Source organism: Scleropages formosus, chromosome 5 (genome assembly GCF_900964775.1).
Source record: "Scleropages formosus chromosome 5, fSclFor1.1, whole genome shotgun sequence".
NCBI lineage: Eukaryota > Metazoa > Chordata > Actinopteri > Osteoglossiformes > Osteoglossidae > Scleropages > Scleropages formosus.
This window is the reverse complement of record NC_041810.1, coordinates 27,558,905-27,586,633: the sequence shown is the minus strand read 5'-3', so window position 1 is coordinate 27,586,633 and position 27,729 is coordinate 27,558,905. Positions and strand designations below refer to the sequence as shown.

The window sequence follows — 27,729 nt, the reverse complement described above, 5'->3', positions numbered from 1 at the left end:
ACCCTGTGATGACTGGCATCCAGGCTGTGCCCTCCCCAGTCTAACACCCTACGCTTACAGGATAGGCTCTGGAACACCGTGACCCTGATTAGTGCAAGCAGACATAAATATTAATTAATAAAATTAATGAATATGTATGTGTTGATGGGACTAGTGAGGTAAAAATTTAAACTAGTAAACCGCATCACATTTTATTAATTCGATATCTTTGTGGAACTGCTGCTGCTGGAACGCCGTGTTCATACTCCTTCCAGCTAGGTCCTCCTCCTTGGATGGGCTCCATGATCACCGGGTCACCGGACTGGCAGTTGACTCCGCTTGCCGCCGTATTTGTTCACGCCGGGGTAACACGGCCTCTCAGCATCGGCGGTGTTAATTACTCGTGGCCGCTGGCAGGGAATCCCGCCCGGTCGGCCGGTTGCTGTGTGACGATCTCTGGAGCCTTGGCATCTCCCGGAGACGCTCATCACGGTGTGGAGTCGAACCTTGTGCGGTGCTGGAAGGGCAATTAGGTCGCACGTCGCAGCCGCTCGGCCAGGGGCTCGTTGTGACACCACCACGTCAAGGCAATATTTTTACTCGAAATCCAGCCCGTGTTTTTCGTTATCCCAAAGCAGTCCAAGCACAACAGCATACCTGCTATAGTTAATATGAACAAAATTTCTGTTCGGTTATTTCATCACAGCTTTAAATGTCGTCGGCAAATAACTCCTCAACGTTAACTGAAGCTGTTCAGATTTACCACACGGCTTGAGGTTAAGCCAACGTAGTTTTCCCATGATTTGGCACCGGATTAATCTCCTCAGCCATCCCTTTGTCACACCGGCATTTTTACTGATTTGCCCTCTTTCTGGGCGCGCAGCTAACAGCCCGTCACGGAGCACATGGACGGAATTCTCAAGGTCTATTAATGGCCCCTGCCAATAGGCGTATCTTTATTAAAGAGCTTTAAATCTGATGCATTTTAATATTTCTGCTTCGTGTCTCTGCCCTTTTTTTTCCCCCCAGCATCTGTAAATATACGTTTTTGCCATGAGAAAAATCTTAATCGATCATTAGCAAAATACAGTATCTTGCCCCCCGTTCCTCTGTGCAGAAAAAGGCGTGTATAACCGACTTTCTCCCGGGATAAATCATTAAAACCTCTGTTGCTTTAAATTTGAATATCTCTTTTTTTCATATTGTCACCCATAGCGGCAAAATATAGAATGGCTGATACGCAAATCTTTAAACGGAGTGTGTCGCTCCGTCTGCTGTTTCACCTGTTGCTTATGCTCAGGTGCATTAAGGCTGAGCAGTGGTCTATGGAGAAACGAGTCCCCCTTCCCCCGTGGCCTAAATTAATAGACGCAAATCAGACCCCTGACTCTTTTAGCCCAGACTCACGTGCACCGCCCCCTGCTGGAAGCTTTTTTTTGCTGGCTCCAGGGGGCGGGGGGGCTCCAACAGCGCTGTAGGCCATGGAGAACATCTGTTCGGTTCGCCCTGGGATTTCTTATTCTACGTACAGCTTTTCTACACAGCGCCACTTTATTCCAGCCGCCGTCAATTTAATTATCCGGAGTTGTTCTCAGGCAGCCTGGAAAGCGGGAGAACGGGCAGACGGCTCGTCCGAGTCGGACGCCCAGCCTCTGCGCTCCGCACATACGTGTCAAGGACGGGTTTTCACCATGGAGAGCTGGAATTCTCCTTCTGGCCCTTATTAATATGCGCTGTTGCACATTATTAGGATGCCACAGCGAGACAGAACATATTAATATTATTTTCTATTCATTTATCTCATGGTTTGCTCTAAAGCAACTTGCATCGTGAAGCTAGTTACACTGTTTTCCCCATTTATGTAACGGTAATTTTAATTGTATCGGTTCAGGGTAAGTACCTTGATCAAAAGGACCGCAGCAGGGTGCGAGCCCAGGTCCTTGGATTACACGGTGACCGCGGTAACCACTACTCCACCTGCTGCCCTAAACGACCATGAGAGGAAAAGTTTGCGCAGTTTTGATGATAAGCGTTTATCTCGGTATTGACGGTGGCTATAATGAAGAGCACAGAAAGGCGTAAATGGGGAGTAACGGCATAAAGGGATAAGTGTGCGGTGCTGCGATGGTGATATGTGCTGCAGCTGAAGACTCCCAGAAGCAATTAGAGCACGCCTGAAAACGTCATGGATATTTACTGCGACAGCTGCAAAACAGTGACAAACCCTCTTCGGTCGCCTCCTCTCGGTCCGTGCCGGAGCTCGTTAAACCAATAATGTCACCGGCGGCGCTGAGCACCGCGCTCCTGTGGGATCTGATTAGAAATGCACACAGAAATGATAAACCCACGGCACACTATTGATTTTCAGATGTGATACCCATCGTGCAAGCAGCGCACGTCCATTTCGCGCAGGTTACGCAGTCGGCTCAGAACCGTTGCCTAATGCACTGCCGTGCCGTGTTGCTCTGACACCGCTACCCATAATGCACTGCAGGTACCTCTTTGGAAATTTGTTTCCCAGCCAGGAACGACTCTCAGAGCCGTCTGCAGCCAAAGTTCTGTTTTTCTGAACTTTTTCGTCCCATTGTATGAAAATGGATCATTGCTACGCTTTGGAGATGTGGGCACCGGTGCCTGATGTGCCACGGTTGTGGGCCGCGGGCGGAGATCCCACAGTGCCTGGTTGCCCTTTAAATAGCGGTACCCATTGAGGATGATGCATCTCCAAGACACCGCAAGGGCCACACGCTGGGACAATGGCAAGATACACGCCACCATTATTTACGCCACTTCTTTGTCCAAAGGCGACACTCTATATGCCTTTTTTCATCCCAATTTCCACCTGCACTTTGGAGCTTCAGTGGAGCTGCCATCAACCAAAGAGCAGCCGCATTCAGTGCCAGACGGGGACCGCCGGACTCGTGTGGCTTTCCTGAAGAAGCTAACGCGATCGGCATGTTAACGGCAACTTCCCCTGTGGAATCAAGGTTTCTTAGCTTGCTCCTGCTTCGCACACCTGCTGCTCAAGTGACAGATGTCAGGCAGCTTATTCCACAGGGAGCAATTCGCCCCTGTCATTTTCAGGGAAATAAAGGTGCCCGGCGCTCCAGCGGCAGAGATAGTGATGCTGTGCTTAAACTGGGGGTCAAAGCTGGAGGGTGTCAGAGGACTGGCTGTGCCGGGTCACAGTCCCTTGGAATGGAAAGTCCGTAGTGAGCTCAGATCAGTGCCCCTGGTCTCCGGAAGTGAACCGAACATCTAGAGGAGGTGATTGCTGTAGACTGGATGTAGAAATGGTGCGGAGCAGGGGAGGCCTTTTATTTTCGACCACATGTATTCATTTGTCCATTCTGTAGCTTCCAGGTTTTTCTGATGCAATGTGAAAACATGGTAGAAATTGAGGACTGTTGCACATCAATGACAGTTTAGAAAAAAATAAGTAGCTAATGTTGTGTAGGTGGGGGATGCGCCAGCGCAGCGGGTTCGGCCGGGTCCTGCTCTCTGGCAAGTCTGGGGTTCAAGTCGTGCTTGGGGTGCCTTGCGAGGGACTGGCGTCCCGTCCTGGGCGTGTCCCCTCTCCTCTCCAGGCTTGCGCCCTGTGTTGCTGGGTAATGTTCCAGTTCGCTGCGACCCTGCTCAGGACAAAATGTCTCAGACAGTGTGTGTGTGTGTGTGTGTGTTGTATAGGTGCTGACCAACGCAAGATTTCATAGAGGCAATAGTGACGACTGATAACACATAAGTTATAGAACACAGTAGCACATAAAGGAAGATACAATCTCAATGTAAATACTTTTACTTCATCTGATGCTTTTCTTTGTCACTCAGAATGTTAAGTTTGTACACTAAGCGACTTAAAATGATTTACTCTTCTATATAGGACATTTATACATACTGACTTATGCACTTCCGCTAATTTATATGCATCTCACCAGGGGTTGTGGAGCCTGATTGGTTAATTCCATAATGGGGGTGTGGCTATCATCTCAGCGTGCTATTTTCAGAGAACTTCGCCAGAGTCTTAAAACCTGCCCAGGAAATCAGTTGAGTGCAGATGTCCGATGCAACTACCGACCAAACTTTAAAAAGGGGACGTCCGCTTCGTCCTTTGTCTGAAAACTGGAAAGACGGCAGGAACCACACGTGTGGGACTTGCTGCTTGGCGTCAATGAGCAGCGGTTCCACACAAGGATTCCCTCTTTAGCATCCACCCTCTTGAGCGCCCACTTGGTAAACGCAGTGGTTAATGGCATTTATTCATTCGCCATATCCCCACGCAGCCCACAGGGAGCGCTCTGCCGCGAGAGCATCCCCGAGATTGAACGTGGAGAAAGAGCAGACGACGGGAACGACTCTGAAAGCTTGAGCCCGCGAAGCATAACAGGCAATAACTGCGGCAGTTGTTCTTTCATTTTTTTTTTGGCATTAATTTCTTTGCACATCTCGAAAAGAAAGAGTTCAATTGCAGAACTAATTGTTCACCAAAGCATAACTAAGCGGGGACAATGTTATAATGGTTTATTTCAACGTGTTTCTCTTGGAAAAGCGGTATCTTTCCAAAAGCCTCATTGCCCTTAAACAACCATAGAAAAATCGATGAGTGTGGCCTTTACATGAAAGTACCCGTCCACAATGACGTCTGGCTGGCTTTGTTCTCTCTCTCTCTCATTTTTTAAAAACTTATTAAGCATTATAACACACTATTACTAGTAATGATTTAGCCGGCCCCTTCATCCAAAGCAACTTACTATGTGAAGTTTGTACTCTAAATTATTTACATTGATTTATTTACACAGCTGGGAAACTTTTACTACACCGATTCAGATTAAGCACCTTGACTGAGGGTAGGGAGAGGGATTCCAACCAAAGTTTGCTGATTTCAAGGTGATTGCATTACTCTCTACACACCCTTCTGCATCTGGAGAGTTCAGAATTAATACAGCAGTAGTGATTAAATACAGCCTTAACAAAAAACTAAAAAGAGAATGTAACAGATTATGGTGGGTTGCTTTCATGTCTTTAAGATAAAGGCTGTATTATAAAAATATATATATAAAACATGAACTGAATTGTTTCTGGATGGTCACATCTGAGGGATGTGCAGACTAACACTCCATCTGGGCCAATGCTGTCATACTGGAGCCCTCGGTGCTTGAATTGCAGTTTATTCTGATTGTGTGAGTATTCCTAATGCGTTTTGAACCTGTTGTTCACTTCCCTGTTTGATCGTGATGCTTCGGTGCTCCCCCCCCACCAGTGCACTATGGGTCTTGCAAGCATTCATGGCTTTGCCATAATGTGTCTTTTACCGTGGAACAATGATGCTTTTAAGTCCATTTTAGAGTTTAGTTTGAATATTCTGGCAGGGTGTCGGTGGCCTTAGTCCCATGATAAATAGGCCTGTATAAATCGTGCTTGGTCACCACGATCGTGTTATTGTGAGGTTCGGTTCTTAGCAAAATCTATTACACCCCACGCGCTATTTTTCATAACCACGACTTATCTTTGATGAACAGACCAACGGGGTGCTTTTGAAATACGACAGCAAACAGCCGTGGCAGCACGCGTGGGATAATCGGGACTTGGGGGGTGGGGGGAGTCGCATTCATTGACACGGCGCACGTATTTGCACGCTGCGCCAGAAGGAGCCCGTAATCGCAGCTCATTTGCGGCCCGCCGCGGCTCGTCGCTGTGGGGTCCGCGAGAGAGCTTCCGAAGACGGTCGCTCAAGCCAAGGCCACCGGTGCAGAGTAGCGTGTGTGGGGGGGGTTGGGCACAGGAAGGCCACCTTTCTGAGCTGAGGGTCCTCTGGTGGAGAGGAAAATAGCTGATAGCATAGGGGTTAGAACTATTTGCCTTTGGCCCCAAAAGTTGCACGTTCAAATCCCACCTCCAGTTGCAGTCCCCTTGAGCAAGGTACTTAATCTAAATAACTCCAGTAAAAAAAAAAAAAAAAAAAAAAAAAGAAAAGAAAAAAATCACCTGTATAAATGGGTAAATAATTCTAGGTATGTGTCAGATAAATGTAGACATGAGATGTTTGCTTGAGGGAAGATCTCAGTCACTGTTTGTGAGGAATTAGGATTGAACCCTGAGATCATCCAGAGGAGAATGAGTAAAGGAAGAGAACAGGACTGAACCCAGAGGCCTTTTGAAAGGTTTCTCCAAGTTCTGAGGAGTCCAGCAAGGCTTTGAGGAGGACCTGAGAATGCCAGGCCAGAAAGGGGTCAGAGGAAGATCTGAGGCACCAAAGAATTCAAAGCCGGAGGAGGGGGGGGCATGGCATGGCACGGCACGCAAACAGAGGCGAGGTGTTCCCTGGTGAAGGATCTGGACTGTGTGGAGCGAGGAGAGCAGAGGTGTATGATGGAGAGCTTGTTCCAAAGCACACAGGAGACAGAAATGAAAGACACAAAGCGGCTGCTCATAATGCTCAAATGATATAATACCACAAGTCCATTTTTCGAAAACGGTGCACAAAAGCAGTAATGCTGAGTGACGGACTAATGCCAGCAGGAGAAGATTGTCTGAGATCGTCTGCCAGCGATACCATACGTGTGCAACGTGCTGCATTTCGAACAGGACGTTGCACTGGCTCCTCACCAGCAACACAGCTGGGACTGGAACTCTGTTCATAATTCAAATTCATTTTATTCATAACTCCAAAGTCACTTTATGTCACTCTGAGTCCGAATCAATGAAATAACGCAGATGACCCTCGATTTATTTATGGCTTAAGCGCCGTCAAAATCTCAGCTAAAGCTGTGATAAAAAGTTACCAGATATTTCTTATTTCAATTATTAATTTTTATGGTTAACTTTGAGCTCCATTAGCATAAAAACTGATTTAAAAGTAGCAACTGACAGTTAAAAAAAAAAAAAAAAAAAAAAGGTTCTCCACAAACTCCAATTTAATGCCGATTATTGATCAATTTCTTCTGTAATTGCGCACGATGCTAACTTGCTACCGATACCCAAGAACATCAGACACGAGCTGTAAACACAGTGGAAGTGAATGGAATCAAAGCAGTCCCACACTGTTCCTTTTAGATGCTCTTTCCTTCCATCTATTAGCTAGGAGAGTCAACAGTTTGCATTTGGTCCCTTACAAACACACATTTTAAAAAACATATAGAAGCACACACATCATCATCATCTGAAACCGCTTGTTCCGTACGGGGTCGCGGGGAGCCGGAGCCTAACCTGGCAACACAGGGCGTGAGGTTGGAGGGGGAGGGGACGCACCCAGGACGGGACGCCAGTCCGTCGTGAGGCACCCCAAGCGGGACTCGAGCCCCAGAACCACCGGAGAGCAGGACCCAGTCAAACCTACTGCGCCACCGCACCCCCCTTCCGTATAGAAGCACACACACACACACACTTTCAGAACCGCTTGTCCCTTACGGGGTCGCGGGGAACCGGAGCCTAACCCGGCAACACAGGGCGTAAGGCCGGAGGGGGAGGGGACACACCCAGGACGGGACGCCAGTCCGCCGCAAGGCACCCCAAGCGGGATTCGAACCCCAGACCCACTGGAGAGCAGGACTGTGGTCCAACCCACTGCGCCACCGCACCCCCTCTCGTATAGAAGCAATACCACTTAAAATATAAACCATAAAACCTTTGTAATCACAATTTCAATTTTGTTTAACACAAGGAGCCAGCATATAACTGTTAAAAAGGTTTTTAAATCAAAAACTTCAGGGGATGCCAAAGTCTGTTGGTTTTTATACTTCTCTTATTTAACTATTTTTCCTGCAATTTACTAATTAAAGGCACAGATTTAATAGAAAATGTGAGGAAAAATATTTACACAGAGACTAAACAGTGCGGTAAAAACGTTTCGGCGTGGTCCAAGCGACAGGTGTGGCAGCTGCCTCCAGGAGCCTAATAAGATGCTGGGCTCATCATTTTCGTCAGACATCGCGCACAGTCGTGTTCAGGGGGGACCACACAGTCTCCGGCAAGAGTAAACACATTTCCTTCATGACGAGGTGAACAGGCTGGCGTCGAAACACACGGTTAGTACAAGTGCGCTGCATTTCTGAAGCTGTGTCTGCTTTTGAAAACATTATATATAAATAAAATCCAGGTGTCAATTTACCTTTTCCTGCAGCAGTACTGGGTTTCAAGGGGTTTGTTTTCTGTAAAACCTTGTCAGACCTTATCTTACATTTTGCCCATGAATATGGATATTTCCTGAAAGGATTCTGCTCCAGGTTCCTTTGAAGAGGTGCAACAGCAGCCACTTACCTGGCCAGAAAAGTCCAAATACTGCAAAAGCACACCTTGCCCCAGTATCAAGAGTAGTAGATGAAAATAGTAATCGGAGGCTGTAAAATTATCTGGCTCTTCATTTGGCTCCTAGAGGAGTTGTCAGGGACTTGCAAACGCTTTGTTTTTTACAGTTTTGTCCGAGATTTTTACCAGACCCATCCAAGAAATAAATCTTGCTGTCTGTGTTATTACTCTTTTGTTGAACGCAATTTAGCAGTAAAAGTGGCTTCGAAGTTGCAAACAGAAAAAATTATGGACAGATTACTGTTTGTAAGTTGAGGAGGTGGAGTTCTAATGCTGAAGAAATAGCTTGCCATCTTGGTGCTCATTCACTTAGGTCGTAAACAACTTCTTTATCTGGAAAGCGTGTCTTCGCGGGGTTCCTGAAACCCCGTGTCCTATCGAAATGTAAATTAACGTGGCGCATTCCCTCGGCTGTCTGTTCAGACGACGGAATTTGGGGCATGGCATCTGAAGGAGATTGCGTGTGTTACAGCCTGAGTGGAAATATTTCCTCTTGACGCCATGAGATGATAGCCCGGTGTCGCTCCGTTACGTAACGGTGGCTCACAGTTCAGCAGTCAGTCTTGAACACACACAGCGGCGCTGGCATAGCTGCCAAGGAGCCAAACCCTAGTGGGAAGCGATATAAACCAGTTGAGGTCTAAGGGCGGAACATTCTAGCAGTGTCTGGATTGCAACGAGACCACGATCCGGCGTTGAGTTGTCCTGTCCTGCTCGCTCCAAATTCCAGAAAGCAGCGGCACCCTCCCACCCGGCGTCCGCAACCCTGATCAGGTCCCGTCGTTCAACCGAACAGACAGACGAGGGAACGCGCCACTGATTTACAAGCGCAAACTGGACAAAGCCAAGTTAAAGGTCAGTTTCAGGTGAAGAAATGCTTGTCCCCTGTAGGTCTCCGCCACAACTGAACTCGCCTCTTTTTATGCATCGCGTTTTTACTTAAGATGACAAGTAATGGGCTCGGTAAATTGGCGAAGGCCGTGTTATGTGTGAAAGGAGCTCGGAATTAATCTCCCCTAATACAATTTCCCCCGGCCTGAGCCCTTGGCTGATATGCAAATGTCGTATAAATAATTCCGCTTCTTCAGGCTCTCTTTCCCAGCGGCCTCCACATGAGTTGCTGTTCGCTCTCACTGCTCGCGCTCTGCCATGCAATGGTGACCACAGGGGGACTGGGAGACCGTGAGGTCCGATCCCAGCTGCGTCCCCCGGAACCGCTTCTGTTCTGAAAGGGCCCCAAGGCCACTGTGACTCGGAGATTCGCAACCTACCGCTTCATTGGAGGGCATCCGTATTGCCGTGGGTCCGATTCTTAGAAAGGCCGTACACGTTAAAAAGGGCCAAGTTAAATGCCCAAAGGATCTCTGAACACTCCAGCAGTGCAGTGTGTGAGAGGTAATCTGGTTTACAATTTAGCAGACTACAGATTGACCTTTGTGTGTGGGTTAGACCAATTAAACACTGTCCAATTGTCCACAGGATTCTTTGACAGTGCTTCAAGGCTCCAAGCCAAAGAGAAGGTCTGTCTTTGTATGTTAAGTCGTAAGAGTCGGCTTTTACACTAACATAAATCTCAGGTATCTGTATTTTAGCCAGTGGTGGAGCAAAGATGGTAATATGAGGGCGGGACAGATACCTGGGACAGTATACTTTACCCAAAAAGGAATCAAGGTTCTTCCAGAAACATAAAACTAAATGAGCCTCTAAGCCCTAGCCATAAATTATGATGCACCTCAACCTCTCTCATCCCTTACTTCAGTCCAGCTGCCTTAAATGTCCTGTTTAAAAGGAACTTTAACTGTGGGCAGCTGGTCTTCATTAGGCTGAATTGGCCTCGATCAGGTAATATGGTCCAGAAAGTCCACCTCACCCCATATCATGGCTCCACCAGCTGCCATCCCTCCATAAGAATGTACACGCAGGTACGAGTCCTTTAAGCCAGGAAGTCCCCTGAAGGACAGCTTAGACAACACACGGCTCCTTAATTACCCATCTCTCCCATCTGCTCTCTCTGTTATGATTTGAAAACATGTTCCTTTATTCTTTTCTTAATCTTTTGTTGACAGACGTAAGCAAGTTTGCACTTTCTTGTGTAAGCTCCTTACCCTTAAAGCAGGTGGGGAATCTGGCAGAGATTTGGAGGGGTAGGAAATAGAAAGGGACTTGAGAAAGGGACCTTGCTCTTCCATCATTCCTGATCCCCCCCCAATGGCTTTGTTTCATTGTGCTTAGTCATCAGTTAGAAGTCCGTATCAATACCCTCGTTCACTGAGCTTATCTGACTAATTAAGGCCCTCTTTTTTCCAAGGAATCTCTCTGAGGAACTGGATTAAGCTTCCAGTCTCAGAGACGGGGCCTTTCTTCTGGATTTTTTGTTGCTGAACGCAGCAGAGGGAGTGCAGACGCAGTCTTTCCAAAAGAATTGAAATCCACATCCCCATTTATTCACATTTAGATGCGTTTAATGTTAGTTACACCGCCTCCTGAACTTATGAACCTAACCTCGAGCTGCAGTTTGTAACTTGTTTTGTTTATAACTGCAACGTCGCTATTACAAATACAGACTGCAGCGTTCTGACACACAGGAACGCAAGACACACGTTGTAATCGCTATAGAAGAGTGGTGAATTAAGGTGTTCCCAACTCCTGTTAGGGGTCTCTTAACTGCCATTTATTGGTTTACAGGATAAACACAGGTTATAAACAGAAAATCGATGAGTAAAGGAAATCCATTCAATATTGAATGAACAAACTGGTATTCTGTAAAACGTAACTGAACTGTTGTTAACACAGAGAGCCAATCAACACTGCGTGATCCAAGTGATGGGTATGACAGTTACCTCCAGGAATCAACTGAGATTTCACATCATAAATAAAAAAAAAATGCAATAAAATGCGTTTTAAAATAGAAAATGTCTGTTTTTGAAAATGCATAACTTTCATAACCCGAGGAACCTGTGTGTATTTGGCACATTAATTATATTTATAAAAACAGACCAAAATTAGTATCCATATGAGTGTCCGGGACTGTTAAAATTACATGAACCCTGTGTGTTCAAACGGGCTGTCACTTCTGGCCGTTGTTTAGCTCCAGAGCTCTATGACAAAGGGAAGTTGTCATATTTTCTTTCTGACAGCTCACAGTGCACAATGAAAGTGTGGGCAGATCTAAATAATAGATGTCACCAGATTTTTCAGCACTTATTTCTTTTTTCCAAATGAATCAAAGAATGTTTATTTTTCCCCCCAGTCTAAGGCTGTTACTAAATGCAATGCAGTGTTTGTCAGTCTTACCGTTAGTGTCTCAGTTATCCGTCCAGTCACGTGTGTTTTAGTGCATTGATTGGGCTCCGTGTTCCAGGCCCTCAGTTACATTTATTTATTTAGCTGACACTTTTCTCCAAAGTGACTTATAGTGTTTAGCTGCTTATGATTATTTACTCATTTATACAGCTGGGTAATTTTACTGGAGCAATTTAGGGTAAGTACCATGCATAAGGGTACTGCAGCTGTAGGTGAGATTTAAACTGGCAACCTTTGGATCCAAAAGCAGCAGAAGCTCTAACAACTAGGCTACTAGCTACCCCATTTTCAGTTTCCCTCCAATTCCTGGCAAGCGAAGCCGGCGCCCTCATTCTCACACAGCAGCTGAATCATTTTAACCCCTCTTACAGATCCTGACGCTGATGGTGGATCTGAAGAGGTTCGAGTGTATTATCTCCTGGACCACGGCCCTTATCCGCTTCATTATCAGCCGCTCGAGCACACTTGTGCAATTGCAGCATTTTTCTAGCGTTTTCACCACCGACGTTTCATTCCTCAGGCAAATTCTAGTTAAAGAACCAAAAGATACATTCACTGTTCATGTACTTGCATCATGGGAGCACCCTGCTTGTGTCACTCTGAGCCTTCCTGACGTATGCATTTGCTCCAGTTGGTGGGGGTTGACCCGACTCTTATTGAGTTCCGCCCATTTCACTTAAATATTTATGTCATTTTATTATAATAAAAGTGACAGCTATGTTGGGATGAGTCTGTTCGGTGAGATGGGGTCACTTCTCCAGTGGGCATAATAGTGCTTCACTTCTGATGTAGCTTGCAGCCCATGGCAGGAGAGGAAGGGATGGGAGGATGTGATTAAAAAGGAAGTCACATAATGGCACCGCATGACACAGTCTCCACAAGGTCAGCCTGACCAGCAGCTCAGACTCAGTGTGTATGTCATGTATCATGGAATTGTGCAAGACGTCAGGATGAGAAGAGGTAGATGTGGTGATAGGGGGTCCTTGTAAGAGCTGCTGAGGCTGGAGCCTCTCCACCTGATAGATACAGAGGGCCTCAGCCACAGATCATGTTAGCTTTACTCATAAATGTACTACAATATGAATTAGGTTAGACTAAGTCTCGCTGATCTCCTGTTTGACTCCAAGTGGAAAAAGTATGGCCACAACATTTAATTTGTGCTGAAATCCACTATACTGTCAAAGATGTGTGAACAGTTACATGCAGAAAAACTTTGCTGGGTTTATCTTTTTGGTGGGTCTTGCCCCCCTTTTTTATTCTCAAAGATGGATATTCAGTGTTTATAGCTACATACATGTACTAACATCTGACACGCTCGAAACTGCTCAATTCCTCTAAACAGGACGAAATAGACATTAAACATCTTGGCCTTTTGAACTTTTTTTGCATGAAAACATGAATATGAACAATAAAGCATGAATGACTGTGCTTCATAGACCTACCCAAAAAGACACGTTAAAAGTACTGTATTAGACAAAATGCATTATGTATTATTCATGAATTTTTTAAGAAGTGCTATATGTTATTGCTGCATGTGTCACGGCTGTGGTTTGTGATGTGCTCCATTTCTCTGTACTCAGCCTACCTTTACCAACCGCATTCCATAGCAGTATGTTTCATTGCATTTACTGTATATTTATCTGTTTAGTTGATGCTTTTCTTCAAGGTGACTAAGAGTGTTTATTTTTCACCCTATACTTACACAAACTTACCCATGTATACAGCAGGGTCATTTTTACCATAAAAATACAAGGTAAGTGTTCAATGGATCGGCATTTGATCTGCAGATTTACCTTCCTAACCTAGCATAATATCTTTCCATGGACAGGATCTGGACCCTGCCCGAGGCAAAGTAATTCTAAATAGTGAGTCAGTGGTCTGAATATGTGAACATAGGTGTTCGTTTTTAGCCTTCTCTGTTGTGATTAGAGTTAGAGAAGATGGAATGTCAGTCGCCCAGAGATGCTGGTGAGAATAAGACCCTCCGTGTTTGTGTTAGTTTTTACAGCCTAGAGCATGCTGTCGTCACATTAAATGTTGATTTTCTCCTGTAAAAATTTGGTAACAAAGAGAAAAAAGAGAACAAAACAGACCTCGAAAAATACCGTTTACTGCAGCAAACACCAATTAACATTAGTCAGTATTACATCTGCTAACTGCGCATAGCTATAGTAGATACAAAGTCAATAAACATTAGTACAGTCAGGATTTGAGGGCTGGTTTCCTGTCCTCTTCCGCTGGCTTTCCAGCCCGTGTCTTCAGAGGAGGTGAGCTTCAAGATCTCCATCTTAATGATGCTTCATGCAGTGCAGCAAGACTGGCAAGTGAAGAGCAGCCCCTTATTCCAACAGACAGGGTCAACGGCAAAAAGTAGCTGGGATGTTAATCATATTTACTTCAAAGTGAAAGAGAAAAATCAATGTATGTATATTTTATGAGAATACAACTTCAAGGAGCCTTTGAAATGAAATGTGTTCCTGGATGTTATTTAAATGCGGGTCCTGGGGTGGTTTACTGCCTTGGCAAGAAAATGCTCATTTCGAACCATAATTCTGCCTGTAGAAAGAAGGGGGAGGGACATTTCTGGATATTTGGATTTTTATTGATTGAAAGGTCATAGCCACAATGCTTACAGCCCAAGGATGGCTGTGAATTCTCCTTTTGGTCGATAACAAGCTCGAAATGAAATCTGTGGTGTACATAAAGGGTAGCTACCATAAAATGTCCGTTTCCTTTCTCAATAGAGTTGTGGGTAGAAATGGCAAAAAGCTGCTGCATGACTGCTGCCTACACTTAGTAAGAAGCAAGCATAATGCTTGATGTATGATGATGTGTAAATCGGTGAAGGTCTCCTACGTCCTTGGGCAAAGAGGTGGACCAGCAGAGGTGCATTCATATAGAACATGGCATCGGCCCAAGTCACCTGAGCTGGCTAGGTGACCTTTAAATTAATTATTCTTTGTTTTCCCCCAGCGGAGCGCTGGTTTGGTTTTGGAAAAGTGTGGCCGTGAAGACCGAATGCCACAGGAGAGATGTGGGAACAGGGGAAGGTGGCCAGTGAGGACTGATGGTAATCAGGATGTGTGCCACAGGGAATGTGCTCCAAGTGGGACGTATCCCTGTCCATGCCCCAACGCCACCCTCAAGTCCTCAGCAGTTAGTAATCGCCAAGGCTTAGCCCACAGCACTCTCTTGAGCTATTTGTCTGCTTTTCCTGTGTAATTCAGGTTGATGTATGTCTCATCTCCTTGCTACCGAGAAATTCGGGTCACCCTCCCCCTGCCCCTCCATGTCCTCATCGCATCATTATTTTGAACATTAACGTACGTTAAACTTTAATTTATCGTGGGGTGGTTTACACGAACTCTTTTTTGTTTGTTGATTTTGTTCAGTTCGGCTGCTGGAGCTCAGTATGGAAATCCAGGAGACCCTTTTTATGCAGTCTCTTTATGTCTGATGTTGAGGAGAGTGGCCTTAATGCCAAATTGGGACATGGTAATTGCAATTGTTTTGAGAAGTTGCATTACAAAGACGTAAGGAAATGCAGACATCATGACTGGGTGACTGCCAAAAGGAGAAGAACATTTTCTTTATAAATACTGCTCTCTCAGAGCGTACATATGAGCACTGGAAGGTGTGAAAAAATAAAATGCAAGGATCACTGCATAGCGCTCCATCTCTGGACACTGGATCCACGAGTGCAGGGAGGGTGGAGGCGAAGGGTTAACCGATCCCAGGACCTCCGTGCGCAGGTGGAAGTTTGCTTCACAAATCACATGGACAGTCAAGGCTGTCAGCAAGATCCGAATGCATACAAATGAATGGGACCCTCAGACCACTGCAGAATCCTTACTGCTCATCCATGAAAGATAAGGCTGCGAGCAAAGAGGGTCCATATCCTGTCGCCTCGGGGGCCAGCGACTATCGCAGCCTGCCCCTTTCGCCTTTCACATTCCACATTCACTGCCAGTGGTGTATAATTCCAGTATTATCAGCACTTGGCCTTCGTTCTCCTTCATATAGCTGACTTGCTCGGCAGCACATCAGCATTATGAGTGTGAATATCTCTGCGGTGGAGAAGGGTTTGTGTTACAGCAGTCAAAGATCAGCCTCTGCAAGAACAGAAAAATGAACCTCAGTACCCAAAGCCCTCGTAATTGCATTCCATAAACTGGAGGAGTGTACAAATACAGTTACTGCAGGGCAGTGGCTGCGATTTTGCTTCTAAGATTGTCCCTTACAGGTCTTCATACTGCAAACCGTTCGCCCGGAGCATTCGGGGGTGCACTGCAGCAGCCCTGCAAACTGCAGGTGGAACAAGGCCAGCTGCTCACCTTGGGAATCCCATGCCTTGCTGTACCAGCCAAGTTCTGCCTTCGCAGGATTAGGGCCACACCACCCATCTGTCGGCCGTCAGCCCCGATTTGAGCCTCATCGCATCGCACCGGACCCGGGCCCTCCCACCACCCTGATCTACTTTTCAATCACATTGACGTGGGGGTCACCTTCGACAGTGACTGAGACAGCAAACAGGAGAAGCGATGGAATGGGGCTGGTACGAACCTCGCGGTGAAGAGGCACAGTACACACCAGTGTATGTCAGGAGAGCTGAGACCGCAGCGGACCATGTGATGGACCTTTGCACAGTGTTCAGGACTGGTCACCTTCAGCATTGAGTTGGTGGAAGTCACATATTGTGAGAATGATGTCACCTTCTTTTAACACTTGCAAGTGATGTCGCTCTGTCCCTAGTGGTACTCTTCTACACGGTCTTCTGCGCTTACCGTAGTTGCTAAGAGCTCTCTAATACAAAGCGAAAGACACAACACACAGCTCCATGGAATCAGGACTAAGGACACTACTAAGAGTTTTCCTGAAGGTTGCAATACTAGGGATCCTGGGGTAAATCCACCCCAGTTTCGCCCAATATCTCTGCTTGTGTTTGAGCTTTTGGAGAAGAATCATGAATACATTGCAATTTAGCCTTGAATTCAATCAAGCACACAGCTGAAAACACAGAAACAAAGGCGTGGAGGAATAAGTAAACTTTTGCGTGAAATCGACTTTGTGATAGGTTAAAACAAAAGCATCGCAGGTGGTTCAGCCCCAGTAAAATATTCCTCATTTATCTGATCTTTTATGAAACTTTCACAACGCTGAACAAAATGGAACGCAAGCTCATTTGAATTAGTTGCTTTGTTGTAGGAAGGCTAAGAGCGATTACACACATCTAGCTGAAATAATTCCCAGAGGATTATTCATTTTAACCAATAAAAAAAACTAATTTTCTGATCTTTACAGGTATTCCTTATGTGAAACAAATTTAACTGAACATTATTTGGAAAGGCACACATTGGTCAAACGGTTCTTAATTAATCAAGAGTGCAGGGGGGCACAGGGGATGGCATACACAGAGCCCAGTCCCGACTTGGGTTCAAAAGCCAATGAAATATGGGAAGCCATACACAAATGAATACACAAACAGATAAAATAGAGTTTTACAGACAAGTTAATGGACAAAACAGAGCAGCCGGAAGACAAAGGAGCAGCTCTCAGCAGATTAGACCCAATACATGCTAATCTGGCCTTACCTTGGGCTTTTAGCACTTAGTGCCTCACCTGCTAGGAGCAGCATAAGAGGGATTGGCCTGGAGATCACAGGTATTCTATTGTTTAACAGGATCTGCACTCATGAGTTATGACAGGCAAAAAAAGCACACTTGCTAATTCAACGTTATTTATTTTCCACACTGCAATTCCATTAGCACAAGCTTATTTGTATAATGTTACCAGCTGTTTTGTAGTCTTAAGTACTCAGTGACTCTACACTGAAAACAGGTTATTTTTAAGTAACTGCTTACATATCATGAAAATATTTTCTATAATTTTGTCATAATGATTAACACATGAATGCACAATGTAATACATCTTATTACAACAGCTGAAGCACATATATGGGGTTGATTTTACTGATTTTTATAGATTTTTAATGAGATGGGAGAGTACATTACTGTTAATTAAATTGCAGTCAATTTAAGCAACATATTATGGACATGTTTCAGTTTAGTTTGCATTTTAGTCCGTTCTGTTTACTGAAAGCTTTAATGTAGTAGAAAAATCTTCAGATCAGTCCAATGGATAATTTTTATTTACTAATATAATTTTAAATATGCTCAGTACTGAATGTGCACCTCTGCAGATTAATTATTGTCATGCAAGTAGATCTGTAATCCGTCTGGAAATGTAAATGCAAACCTGGGAATTTAGCCTTGAAAATACAGTATGGAGACTGAGCACAATGCACATGACTGTTGTCAAATTAGGAAATTCAAAGCAGAAATATACAAATACACACACACACTTTCATAACCACTTGTCCCATACGGGGTCGCGGGGAACCGGAGCCAACCCGGCAACACAGGGCGTAAGGCCGGAGGGGGAGGGGACATACCCAGGACGGGACGCCAGTCCGTTGCAAGGCACCCCAAGCGGGACTCGAACCCCAGACCCACTGGAGAGCAGAACCCGGTCCAACCCACTGCACCACTGCACCACCGCACCCCCCGCTAAATATACAAATAATACAGGTTAAAATAGCTAGTGTCATGTGTTCCTTCGAGCTGTTCCAAGTATGGATGCTGTCACCAATTTGTTCTCTTATGACAGAGCCAAAATTAGTTGCTGTAAAAATTTGCTATCATATTCTGTATTTCTAGCCCCCCCCCCCCATGCTATATTTTTCAGTTTATTTATAAATGTAGAGTCTCATATTATACCAGCACTGGTCTAATTGCCAGTTGTTCCTCTAGTACTAACACATAAATACACACCTACATGCATACTATGCTCTCCATAGGGATAAACTGGTTTCAGAATTTTACATCATTGTGGTACCTTATGTTACCTTAGATGGCTCTCAACACTTTAAATCCCCACACCTGCATTTTCGATAAGCTCAGTTTGGTGCCTAATTGCAATTAATTTGTGTCTCATAGTGCAAACTAGCGTACAGGTTGCCAGGAGGAATTACGGGAACGCCACATCCCTGCAAAGCCATGATAAGACTTATTCAAGAATGTGACCTTTATGTTATGTTAATCACACTGTGGGAAAGAATCTAACATTATGAATTCAAACATTTGGAAATGGAATATTTTCTCTTTATGCAGGGATAACCTAATCTGACTCAGTGTTTATGCGCTCGCCGTTTGAAAATATGAACAGTGACACCCATGGAGCCGAGCATTTAAAAAGCATCTTACGTGAAAATGAACGGAGAGGGAATCAGTTTCATTTAGAACTAAACCCCTGTTTTACACATCGGGTACAAAACAGAATTATTTATTTGCTTAACATGTAGTTCCCATCATCATTCCCCATTTATTTGCTCAGCATTTACAATTCCTGCTATTGCTACCATTACTGCCATTATTCTCACAAGTGTAGTTTTCTCTATTATTACTCTTTTGTTTGCCCAGAATATTTAGTTCCTGCTATGACTCTCCTTTTTAATTGTCTGACACATGTAGTTTCTACCATTATATCTCCCAGCATCTTTCCACTGTTTGCTGCAGTGCATGAACTATAGCCCTTGGGGCAGAGCAGCACATGGGATGTGATTTTGTCACTTTCTTCCTATCACATCTCACTCAGAAAGTGTTTCCTGGGGGTCATCAGAAGCCTTGGGGAAAAAAGTCTGAATATTAGTGACCTGTGAGAAATGAGAGAACTTCCCTGGCTGTTTCTCAGCTGCGTCCCGTCTAGATCACACCAATGTTACGAGGAGGACATTCAAGTAAATGAAAAAGTCTGACAAAATACCCCAGAAATACAGATTTTTCTAAGGTAGACCACCGCATACCAGCAGGGTTCAGATGAAGATGTTTCCCAGCCCGCGATTATTGCGGCATGGAGCCAAAACAGTAACCTTTACACTCAGTTATGGGACACCATGGTACGGGTTAATAAGGAGAGGTTAAAACACATGGAGACAGGGGACCATTGTGCAAGTAAGATGCCAGGTTAACGGAAACTGACTCAGGGCACCAGTGGAAATTAGAAAATTGATGAGGCGGTGGAACGGTGTGGGCATAGCTTTCTTTCACATTTTATTATAGCACTACTGGCACGGCACTCTGGTCCAGCAATACTGACTGTACTCTCCTCCTGATGAAATCCCATTTAAAGTTCCACTGCTGCCTCCGAGGAGCAAAGAAGTAATGATTCGGAGAGGAAGGGTCGCCGGGATGGGACTGCCGCCAACGGTTGCACAGCTAACTGCTCGAGTGAGCCGCGATTCTTCTTCAAAATGCACAGCAATGTGCAAGTGTTAATCACATCAGTTGGATTCCACACTTCACGTGTCGTATTAATGCTAAAGATCCTGGATGTGAAAAGGAGTGAATGATGCTCACTGATAGTTATACACATTTTGCAAATGTTAGCTTTGGGTAGCTGTTTGCTAAGGGCTGTGCTTAACACCTGGCTTCAAATCTAGCTTGGTCTGCGTGATGTTTGCATCTTCGTCCTGCGTTTCCGTGAGATTCCTCCTACGCTCTAAAGTCACGTGCAAACCCTGCAACTGGCCGGCAAGACTCAACTTCGACTCAGCTTCATATACCCTGCAACTTGCGTATTTCATTTTAAATATCAATTTAGTTTTAGGCAGCATTAATTCCTTTCTTCAACATATGTGTAAAAACCAAAACATTTTGCAGCAGTTCAAATATTTTTCTACTTTTTATACTTAAACTTTAAAGAACTTAATAAATCATGTCACATAAATGATTATAATGTAAAACTGTAACCTCACAGTCACTCTGGAAAAAAATACCCACCTTCAAGAATTTTTAACATAATATTGATACTTTAATTTGCCATGCAATGTAATTCACTGCAGTACTTCATCCATTTAAGCCTTCAGATTTTGGGAAACTGTCAGAGTATTTAGCTTTTTAATAGCAAAATATATCTTTATGCATTAACGCAGAAAACGATAAATGACTGCATTGTTTTATTGTACCTAATGATCAACTGCATCGGCGATGCCATTTATTCTGGGATAAGTGAAAGGAAAAAAGAAGTTTGAGATTATCTGCATTATTGAACAGTCACTGGCTCAATAAATATACAAATAAGCACTTTGCCATTATGAGCCTTTGCATAAAAAATGAAAATCCTAATGGCAAAATCAATTGTGCAGCGTACAGTTAATGGACAGGAAACGAAAACCTGATGTCAGTTAAAAAGTGGAAACTCTTTTTCCACATTTTTCCAGGGAGAAAAAGAATTAAAACAAGAACACGCAACACACTTGTCACCATGAGTCCCCAGAGGTGCCCTGCTGCAGCTCATTCTTCCTCCCACCCCCATAACTATGTCACCCATCACACGCGCAAAGCCAGGCAAAAAAACAGACAATTTACACAAACCATACATCCCGCATATGTGCCTGCTGTTAGTGGGCCCGACACAGTGTGACTTTGATTATTTTTTGAGAAATTCAACCAATTCTGCCAGCACCTGGCTCCGTCTTGAAGTGCCATTGCTTAATACCAATCAGCTCGTTGACCTTGACTTGCATGTCTCAAAGCTGTTTGATGAGAATATTTTTTTTACTGGATAGGCAGAAAGACACCGATTTCCAACGATCAGTTTCCAAGGATCTGATTATTTTAATGTAAATAATAATGTGATTTAATCTAAATCTGAGTCCTTTAATTTCTCTGCCTTGTCCTGAAATCTTAGTGCATGTTAAATGATTGCCTGTCCTATACCTATTTATAATTGTGCTACCGCTTATTCAGTGCTCTTTCCTACTCTTTAATAAGGCATGGGCGTTACAAAATGTTGCCTTTTTCTTAAAACAAGATTTGCATTACAAGAATTGTTGCTTTCTATCCCTTTACACTCAAACAGTTGCATGCCGCTTTTTCCCACATTAGGCCTCACCCATGAGCCGGACGTTTGTTTGCCATTTTAGTGCCCAGTATGTTTTGTTTATCTTTAACGGAGCATGGAAATTTCATCCAGCTAAAGATTCTCCCTAGTGGCGATTCACTAGGGCTGTTACCTTCAGACATTTCTTCGGGAGATGGGTTAAGGAGATCAGATGAGAGGCTGCAGTGCTTGCTAATTCTTAAGTGGAATTGGCTCGGCTGTCGGAGTACAGCTTTATGTCAAAATCTCATAAAAAAATTAATAAAGAGCGGAGGTATCCCCGCCTGCGTGTCCTCCATCCTTTTTTATCCATCCACAACTCAGCACTCTGCATGCAAAGTGTGTATCGAGCAAAGGTCCGATAAACGGGAATTTGAGCTCAAACATTCTCTCCATTACACATCATCTTCATTACCCTTTTCTGTGTGTCACAAATTCCCATCTTCATTCTGCTCACCTTTGATGTAAAAAGCAATTCCGTGCATCAGAGGAGCCGCTATAATAATTGTTTTTATGCGTCTTAATATAATGACAAGCATAGCCATCCATGGAGAAAAAAACATGATAAGGATGTGGTCTCCATTGTCGGAGGGCTTGCAGGCCACAGTTTACATCTGTTTTTACTCTTTGCAACTAAGATGTTGTATCAGTTACTCAGTCTAGGGGTATTAAATCTACATTGCGGGAAGCGAAGCTAGATGGCAGCTCATCATATTGTCCTGTTTTACAAGTTGGATCTGTGGAATACATTAAATTACAATTAATCAGTCTGAGGTGCTAAACTTCTGAACCCGCAAACTCTAGGGACAACATGGTTGCAGTGATTAAGTTGCCCTAGATTAATTTAGCGGCGATGGTCATTTCAGTTATGAGGGCCTGACTGACGAAAACTAAACTCACGGTGGCAGGCGGAGTGGGATCAGGGCCTGGTGTATCGCCAGAGGGTTAATGAAGGGCAGATCTGCCATGTGTGTTTTGTCAGCGCTCCTTGCATTGATCCGAGGGAATGACGTGTCAGTGTTTTTCTAATTAAAGTAGAACCATAAGTGTAAACGGAAGGATTTTGCTGTTTTCACAGCTGTTTCCATTCTTCTTTTGCTTCTTCTCAGGTAACAAGTAGGATGGTGGCCGGGGAGGCGAGCGGACACAGCTACCTGGTGGCCTGCTGGCAGCCCATCCTCATCCTGATGCTGGGCACGGTGCTGTCAGGCTCCGCCACAGGCTGTCCCTCCCGCTGTGAGTGCAATGCCCAGGAACGCTCAGTGGTGTGCCACCGCAGGAAGCTCATGGCGGTTCCTGAGGGCATCCCATCCGAAACACGACTGCTGGACCTCAGCAAAAACCGTATCAAGACCATCAATCCAGACGAGTTTGTCAGCTTCCCCCAACTGGAAGAGCTGGAGCTGAACGAGAACACCATCTCGGCCATCGAGCCCGGGGCCTTCAACAACCTGTACGGCTTGAGGACGTTGGGCCTGCGCAGCAACAAGCTGAAGCTCATCCCATTAGGCGTCTTTACAGGCTTGAGCAACCTTACCCATCTGGACATCAGTGAAAACAAGATTGTCATCCTTCTGGACTACATGTTCCAGGACCTCTATAACCTGAGGTCCCTGGAGGTGGGTGACAATGACCTAGTCTTTATCTCCCATCGCGCCTTCCATGGCCTCAGCAGCTTGGAGCACCTTACACTGGAGAAGTGCAACCTAACCTTGGTACCCACCGAGGCCTTCACTCACCTCCACAGCCTGATTTCCCTCAAGCTGCGGCACCTTAACATCAACAGCATCAGGGACTACTCCTTCAAGAGGTTGTACCGACTCAAAGTGCTGGAGATAGCCAACTGGCCCTTTCTAGACACAATGACCTCCAATTCACTCTATGGGCTCAACCTCACATCGTTGACGATCACTAACGGAAACCTGACAAGCATTCCTTACGTGGCTCTTCGGCATCTTGTATATTTGCGCTTCCTGAACCTGTCCTATAATCCCATTGCCATCATAGAAGGTAACAAGCTCCATGACTTGTTGAGACTTCAGGAATTTCACCTAGTTGGAGGCAGGTTAATTTCCATTGAGCCCTACGCATTCCGGGGTCTTAACTATCTTAAAATTCTCAACGTCTCCAGTAATTTCCTGACTACCTTGGAAGAGTCTGTCTTTCACTCTGTGGGCAACCTGGAGACCCTAGCCCTGTACGACAATCCGCTCGCCTGTGACTGCCGCCTATTGTGGGTCTTCCGCCGCCGCTGGAGACTGAACTTCAACAAGCAGCAGCCTACCTGTGCCTCACCGGAATTTGTGCAAGGCAAAGAGTTCAAGGATTTCCCAGATGTTCTCCAGCCCAACTACTTCACCTGCCGCAAGTCCAGGATCAAAGATCACAAGGCCCAGCAGAAATTTGTGGATGAAGGGACTACTGTTCACTTTGTGTGCCAGGCAGATGGTGATCCCACTCCGGCCATCATGTGGCTGTCCCCTCGGAAACAGTACATCACTACCAAAACCATTGGACGACTGACTGTGTTTCCCGATGGCACCTTGGAGGTGCGCTATGCTCAGATCCAGGATAACGGTACATACGTGTGCATCGCCAGCAACGCAGGGGGCAATGACACTGTACTTGCTCACCTGCACGTACACAGCTACTCACCCGACTGGCCTCACCAGCCCAACAAAACTTTTGCCTTCATCTCCAACCAGCCCAATGAGAATGGTGCCAATGGGACCAGGGCCACAGCCCCATTCCCATTTGACATAAAGACCTTGATCATCGCCACCACCATGGGCTTTATCTCATTTCTGGGCGTCGTCCTGTTCTGCCTCGTGCTCCTTTTCCTGTGGAGCCGCGGAAAGGGCAACACGAAGCACAACATCGAGATTGAGTATGTGCCCCGCAAATCAGATGCTGGTATAAGCAGCACTGCTGCAGATGCCCCCAGGAAGTTCAACATGAAAATGATATGATGGACTAGTCAATACAGGAAAGAAAATGTGTCTCAAAAAAAAAGAATGCGTAAAAAATTTTTTTGTGAATTTCCCCTTCTCTCCTACAAAGCTCCCCACTCCTGGAACGTTGAGAGAGACTGCTGGAATTGCTCCTGACTTGTACGTTGGGGAGGGATTCTCATTGCTTTCATTGCGTGTTGAATTCAAGGGGAAAAAAATCACAGCAGATGCCTCTTCTCGATGGCAATTTCTGCTCGGCCTTCAGGGACCATTACTTTGAAAGCAAACTTTGTTGTAAAGGACTCTGATTCTTGTGGATTTTTATGGAAAAAAAAGTGGTTAAAAAATAAATAAACACTTCTAAATGTTCTTATCATCAGCTGGAATGCGAAAGGCAGATCATCTTTATCCTTTGCTGTCCTTTTGCCTGTTTTTTCATATGTTGTTCTTTTTTAATGAAAATGGGAACATGCTGTATGCTTCGTTGAAACACTCCAAACAATTAAATAATGGGTTGATGAGCACATTATTATGCATCACCATATTGCATGCAAACATTCCCGACTCATTTATTTTACATTAACAAGGAGTAAATAAGTCAAGTGTTACACACAAATACGTTCATAAAGAAATAATAAAGTCATTTATAAATGTATCATTAAAAACCAGACTTGACAATCATAAGGAACGCAAGGTTAATTTTTGTAATATGGATTATTTAAAAAGTTATTTTAAATTAACTTTATGCGTGCACTTTATTTTCGGCCAAAGTGAAAGTCGATTGATAAGAGTTGCAGCAACTGAACAGTTAGTGTGGCTCTTCTCTTTTTGGGGAAGTCGTACCATTGCATAAAATGGTACAACAAGGCCATGCTGTTGTCCTAGAATTCTTCTTCACGCCTTCAGTTTTTGTATGATGAAGCTGCAATAGGTGACACCTGCACATACAGCAACTCGAGTGAGCTATTGTCAACTAAATTATGTATGTTGTTCAAACACAACTCGTATAAAGTCTTGGGCAGCTGTCTTCAGTCTTCAGCGGGGTATGTGCGTGTGCGCATGCGTGGCTGTATGCATTTTTAAAAATTTTAATGATTATGTTTAAGAGAGAGGTTGTAGCGAAATACAAGCATAAATCTAAGTAACATGTCAGATCTATCTGTATGACAGCCTCTGAAAAGATGGTTGAAAAAAACTGAAGATGTGTCAGAAGATGATATACGCTAGCATAACCTACAAATTGAATATGTAGGATAAAACCATGTTTTTTTTTCTTTCCGTAAAGTGTTGCTTGGCAACATCAAAGAATATCCCATCTCTCTTCTAAGCTCCACTGTGATTGCCAGCCGACATCAGAAGCACTTTTTCTTTTCTGACATGGAGGTGTTCCAGCCCTTGTGCTGCTGCAAGGAGAACTAATCTTGTTAGATACCGTATCGAAATGTCTTGCTGGTTTCCTGCAAACCCCTTACGTGTTATGCAACACAATTACAACAATACAGCGTTTGTCTATCCATTATGCTTCACACATGTCCATTTGTCAAACAAATGTTGTAGTTTCAATATTGCTCGAAAAATAATGTGTTCATCAACCTTCAAAACCTTCCCAGTACAGATCCTTGCAAAAAACATCAGCTGAAAAGTCAGTTGAATAGATTTAATTTCCTTATTTTTTTACATTAAGAAATGATTTTTCTCTAAGTGAACCACCCCTGAAGAATAGCAGTTGTCTGTCCTTGTACCATGTGTGGTCCTCGAAGTTTAAAGGTCGTCTTCGCCAGTGATCGCAGCTACATGAAGGGAGCCCTCAGCGTCTCGAGAGTTTGTTCCGTGGACGGTTGGTGGAGCACATGCAAGCGCTGGCTCGACATTGATAACGGGTAACATTAGAACCTGTGGCTTGAGCGAAAGGGCTGGAGGTGCAGGCTAGAAAGCGATGACATAGCCTGCATCCTTCTCAGCAGCAGATGGTTCGAGCCTTGACAGTACTATATAAATAAGATTCTTTTTTCTGAACCATTGGATACAACCCATTCTGCTCTGTACTGATTAAACAAATTCCTATTGTACTGCCTAGTGTCTATTGTACTGCCCTCAACCCCACACCCCTGTCCCACCCACCAGTTTAATTCCAAGACTCACTGCAAGTGTTTTTTTCTTTTATTTTTTTAATGTTTACCCAAGGCTACGCTGAATGCGTAGTCTGTCCCAACTTTTTATTAAAACATACTTTAAAATTCAAAAACAAAATTTGGAGATAAAAATACATTCTGATTGTTATGTGCAATAAAGGTAATATGCAGATTCTGTTTTTTTTAAGCAACATTATTTTATTGATGTTAAAACTGTTGAAACTGAAAATATGGTATGTTGTATTAAACAATCTATGGAGTTCTTTTTTTTAAAAAAAGGAGAGGCCATGATCCAATCTTTTTTTCATTTTGTGTGCAAATTAGAAATAGTACCAACAGCACTTGTGCTACATGTGAACATATAGCTATCAGTGCCCTGACAAATGACTTATCGTATCCAATTACTCGTGATAGATTTGTACTGCCTGTGGGTGTTACTGAAGTTTTAATTCCGCTCCAGATGCAGAATAGGGAGCCCTTCTGGGGGAAACCACAGTGTAGATGTCACCTCATTTATTGATGGCAAAATGCTGCTTTGACATCTCCTGTGCCGTGCCTCTCATGTGAAATTTGTCCAGAGAACCAAACAGCTCTTGGCACAGTTTTATTCACAAGTTGAAATCAAACTATGACTAATAAAATAATAATAATAATAATAATGATAATAAGAATGTATTTCCTGAAGAAAAATAACAACGGGGAGAAATTGGATGGAAAATGCCATAATGGATGGAAGTAGTGTTTTTTCAGGGGGATTCATCAGTATGACAAGCAACCATTGGTTGATAGTAGAGTGTTTTAGGGGACCTGTCAGTACAACAAGCAGCCACTGGCTAAGAGAACTGTCTTTCAGGTGACTTGTCAGTGTAAGAAGCAGCCATTGGCAGTGCCAGGAGTGCCCAATGTCATTGCTGCTCAACCTCATCACTTTTCTTTGTAATAACACCATGGAGCTTGCAAGAGCATCCTTGATGCCATATTTATCATACTAAAACATGAAAGTATCATTAATGACATTCAGAAATAATCCTTAGGAATAATTAATACCCAAGGTGTCTTTATATTATCACAGTACTTGTAATTTACTGTTGAATTACTAAGACTATTGAACAAGTCTTAAACTG

At 44.2% G+C, this 27,729-nt stretch overlaps 1 protein-coding gene across 2 annotated transcripts in view; it reads left to right on the top strand.

Moving 5' to 3' along the window:
• lingo1a (leucine rich repeat and Ig domain containing 1a) overlaps positions 1 to 26,652 on the top strand; it is a 100,711-nt gene extending 74,059 nt beyond the window's left edge. For both annotated transcript variants that reach the window (XM_018765629.2, XM_018765630.2), the window contains one exon: positions 22,632 to 26,652. In XM_018765629.2, coding sequence (XP_018621145.1) covers positions 22,644 to 24,491 — 1,848 coding nt within the window. In that variant the 5' untranslated portion in view covers positions 22,632 to 22,643 and the 3' untranslated portion in view covers positions 24,492 to 26,652. The remainder of the gene's footprint in view (positions 1 to 22,631) is intronic.
• The last annotated feature ends 1,077 nt before the right edge of the window (positions 26,653 to 27,729 follow it).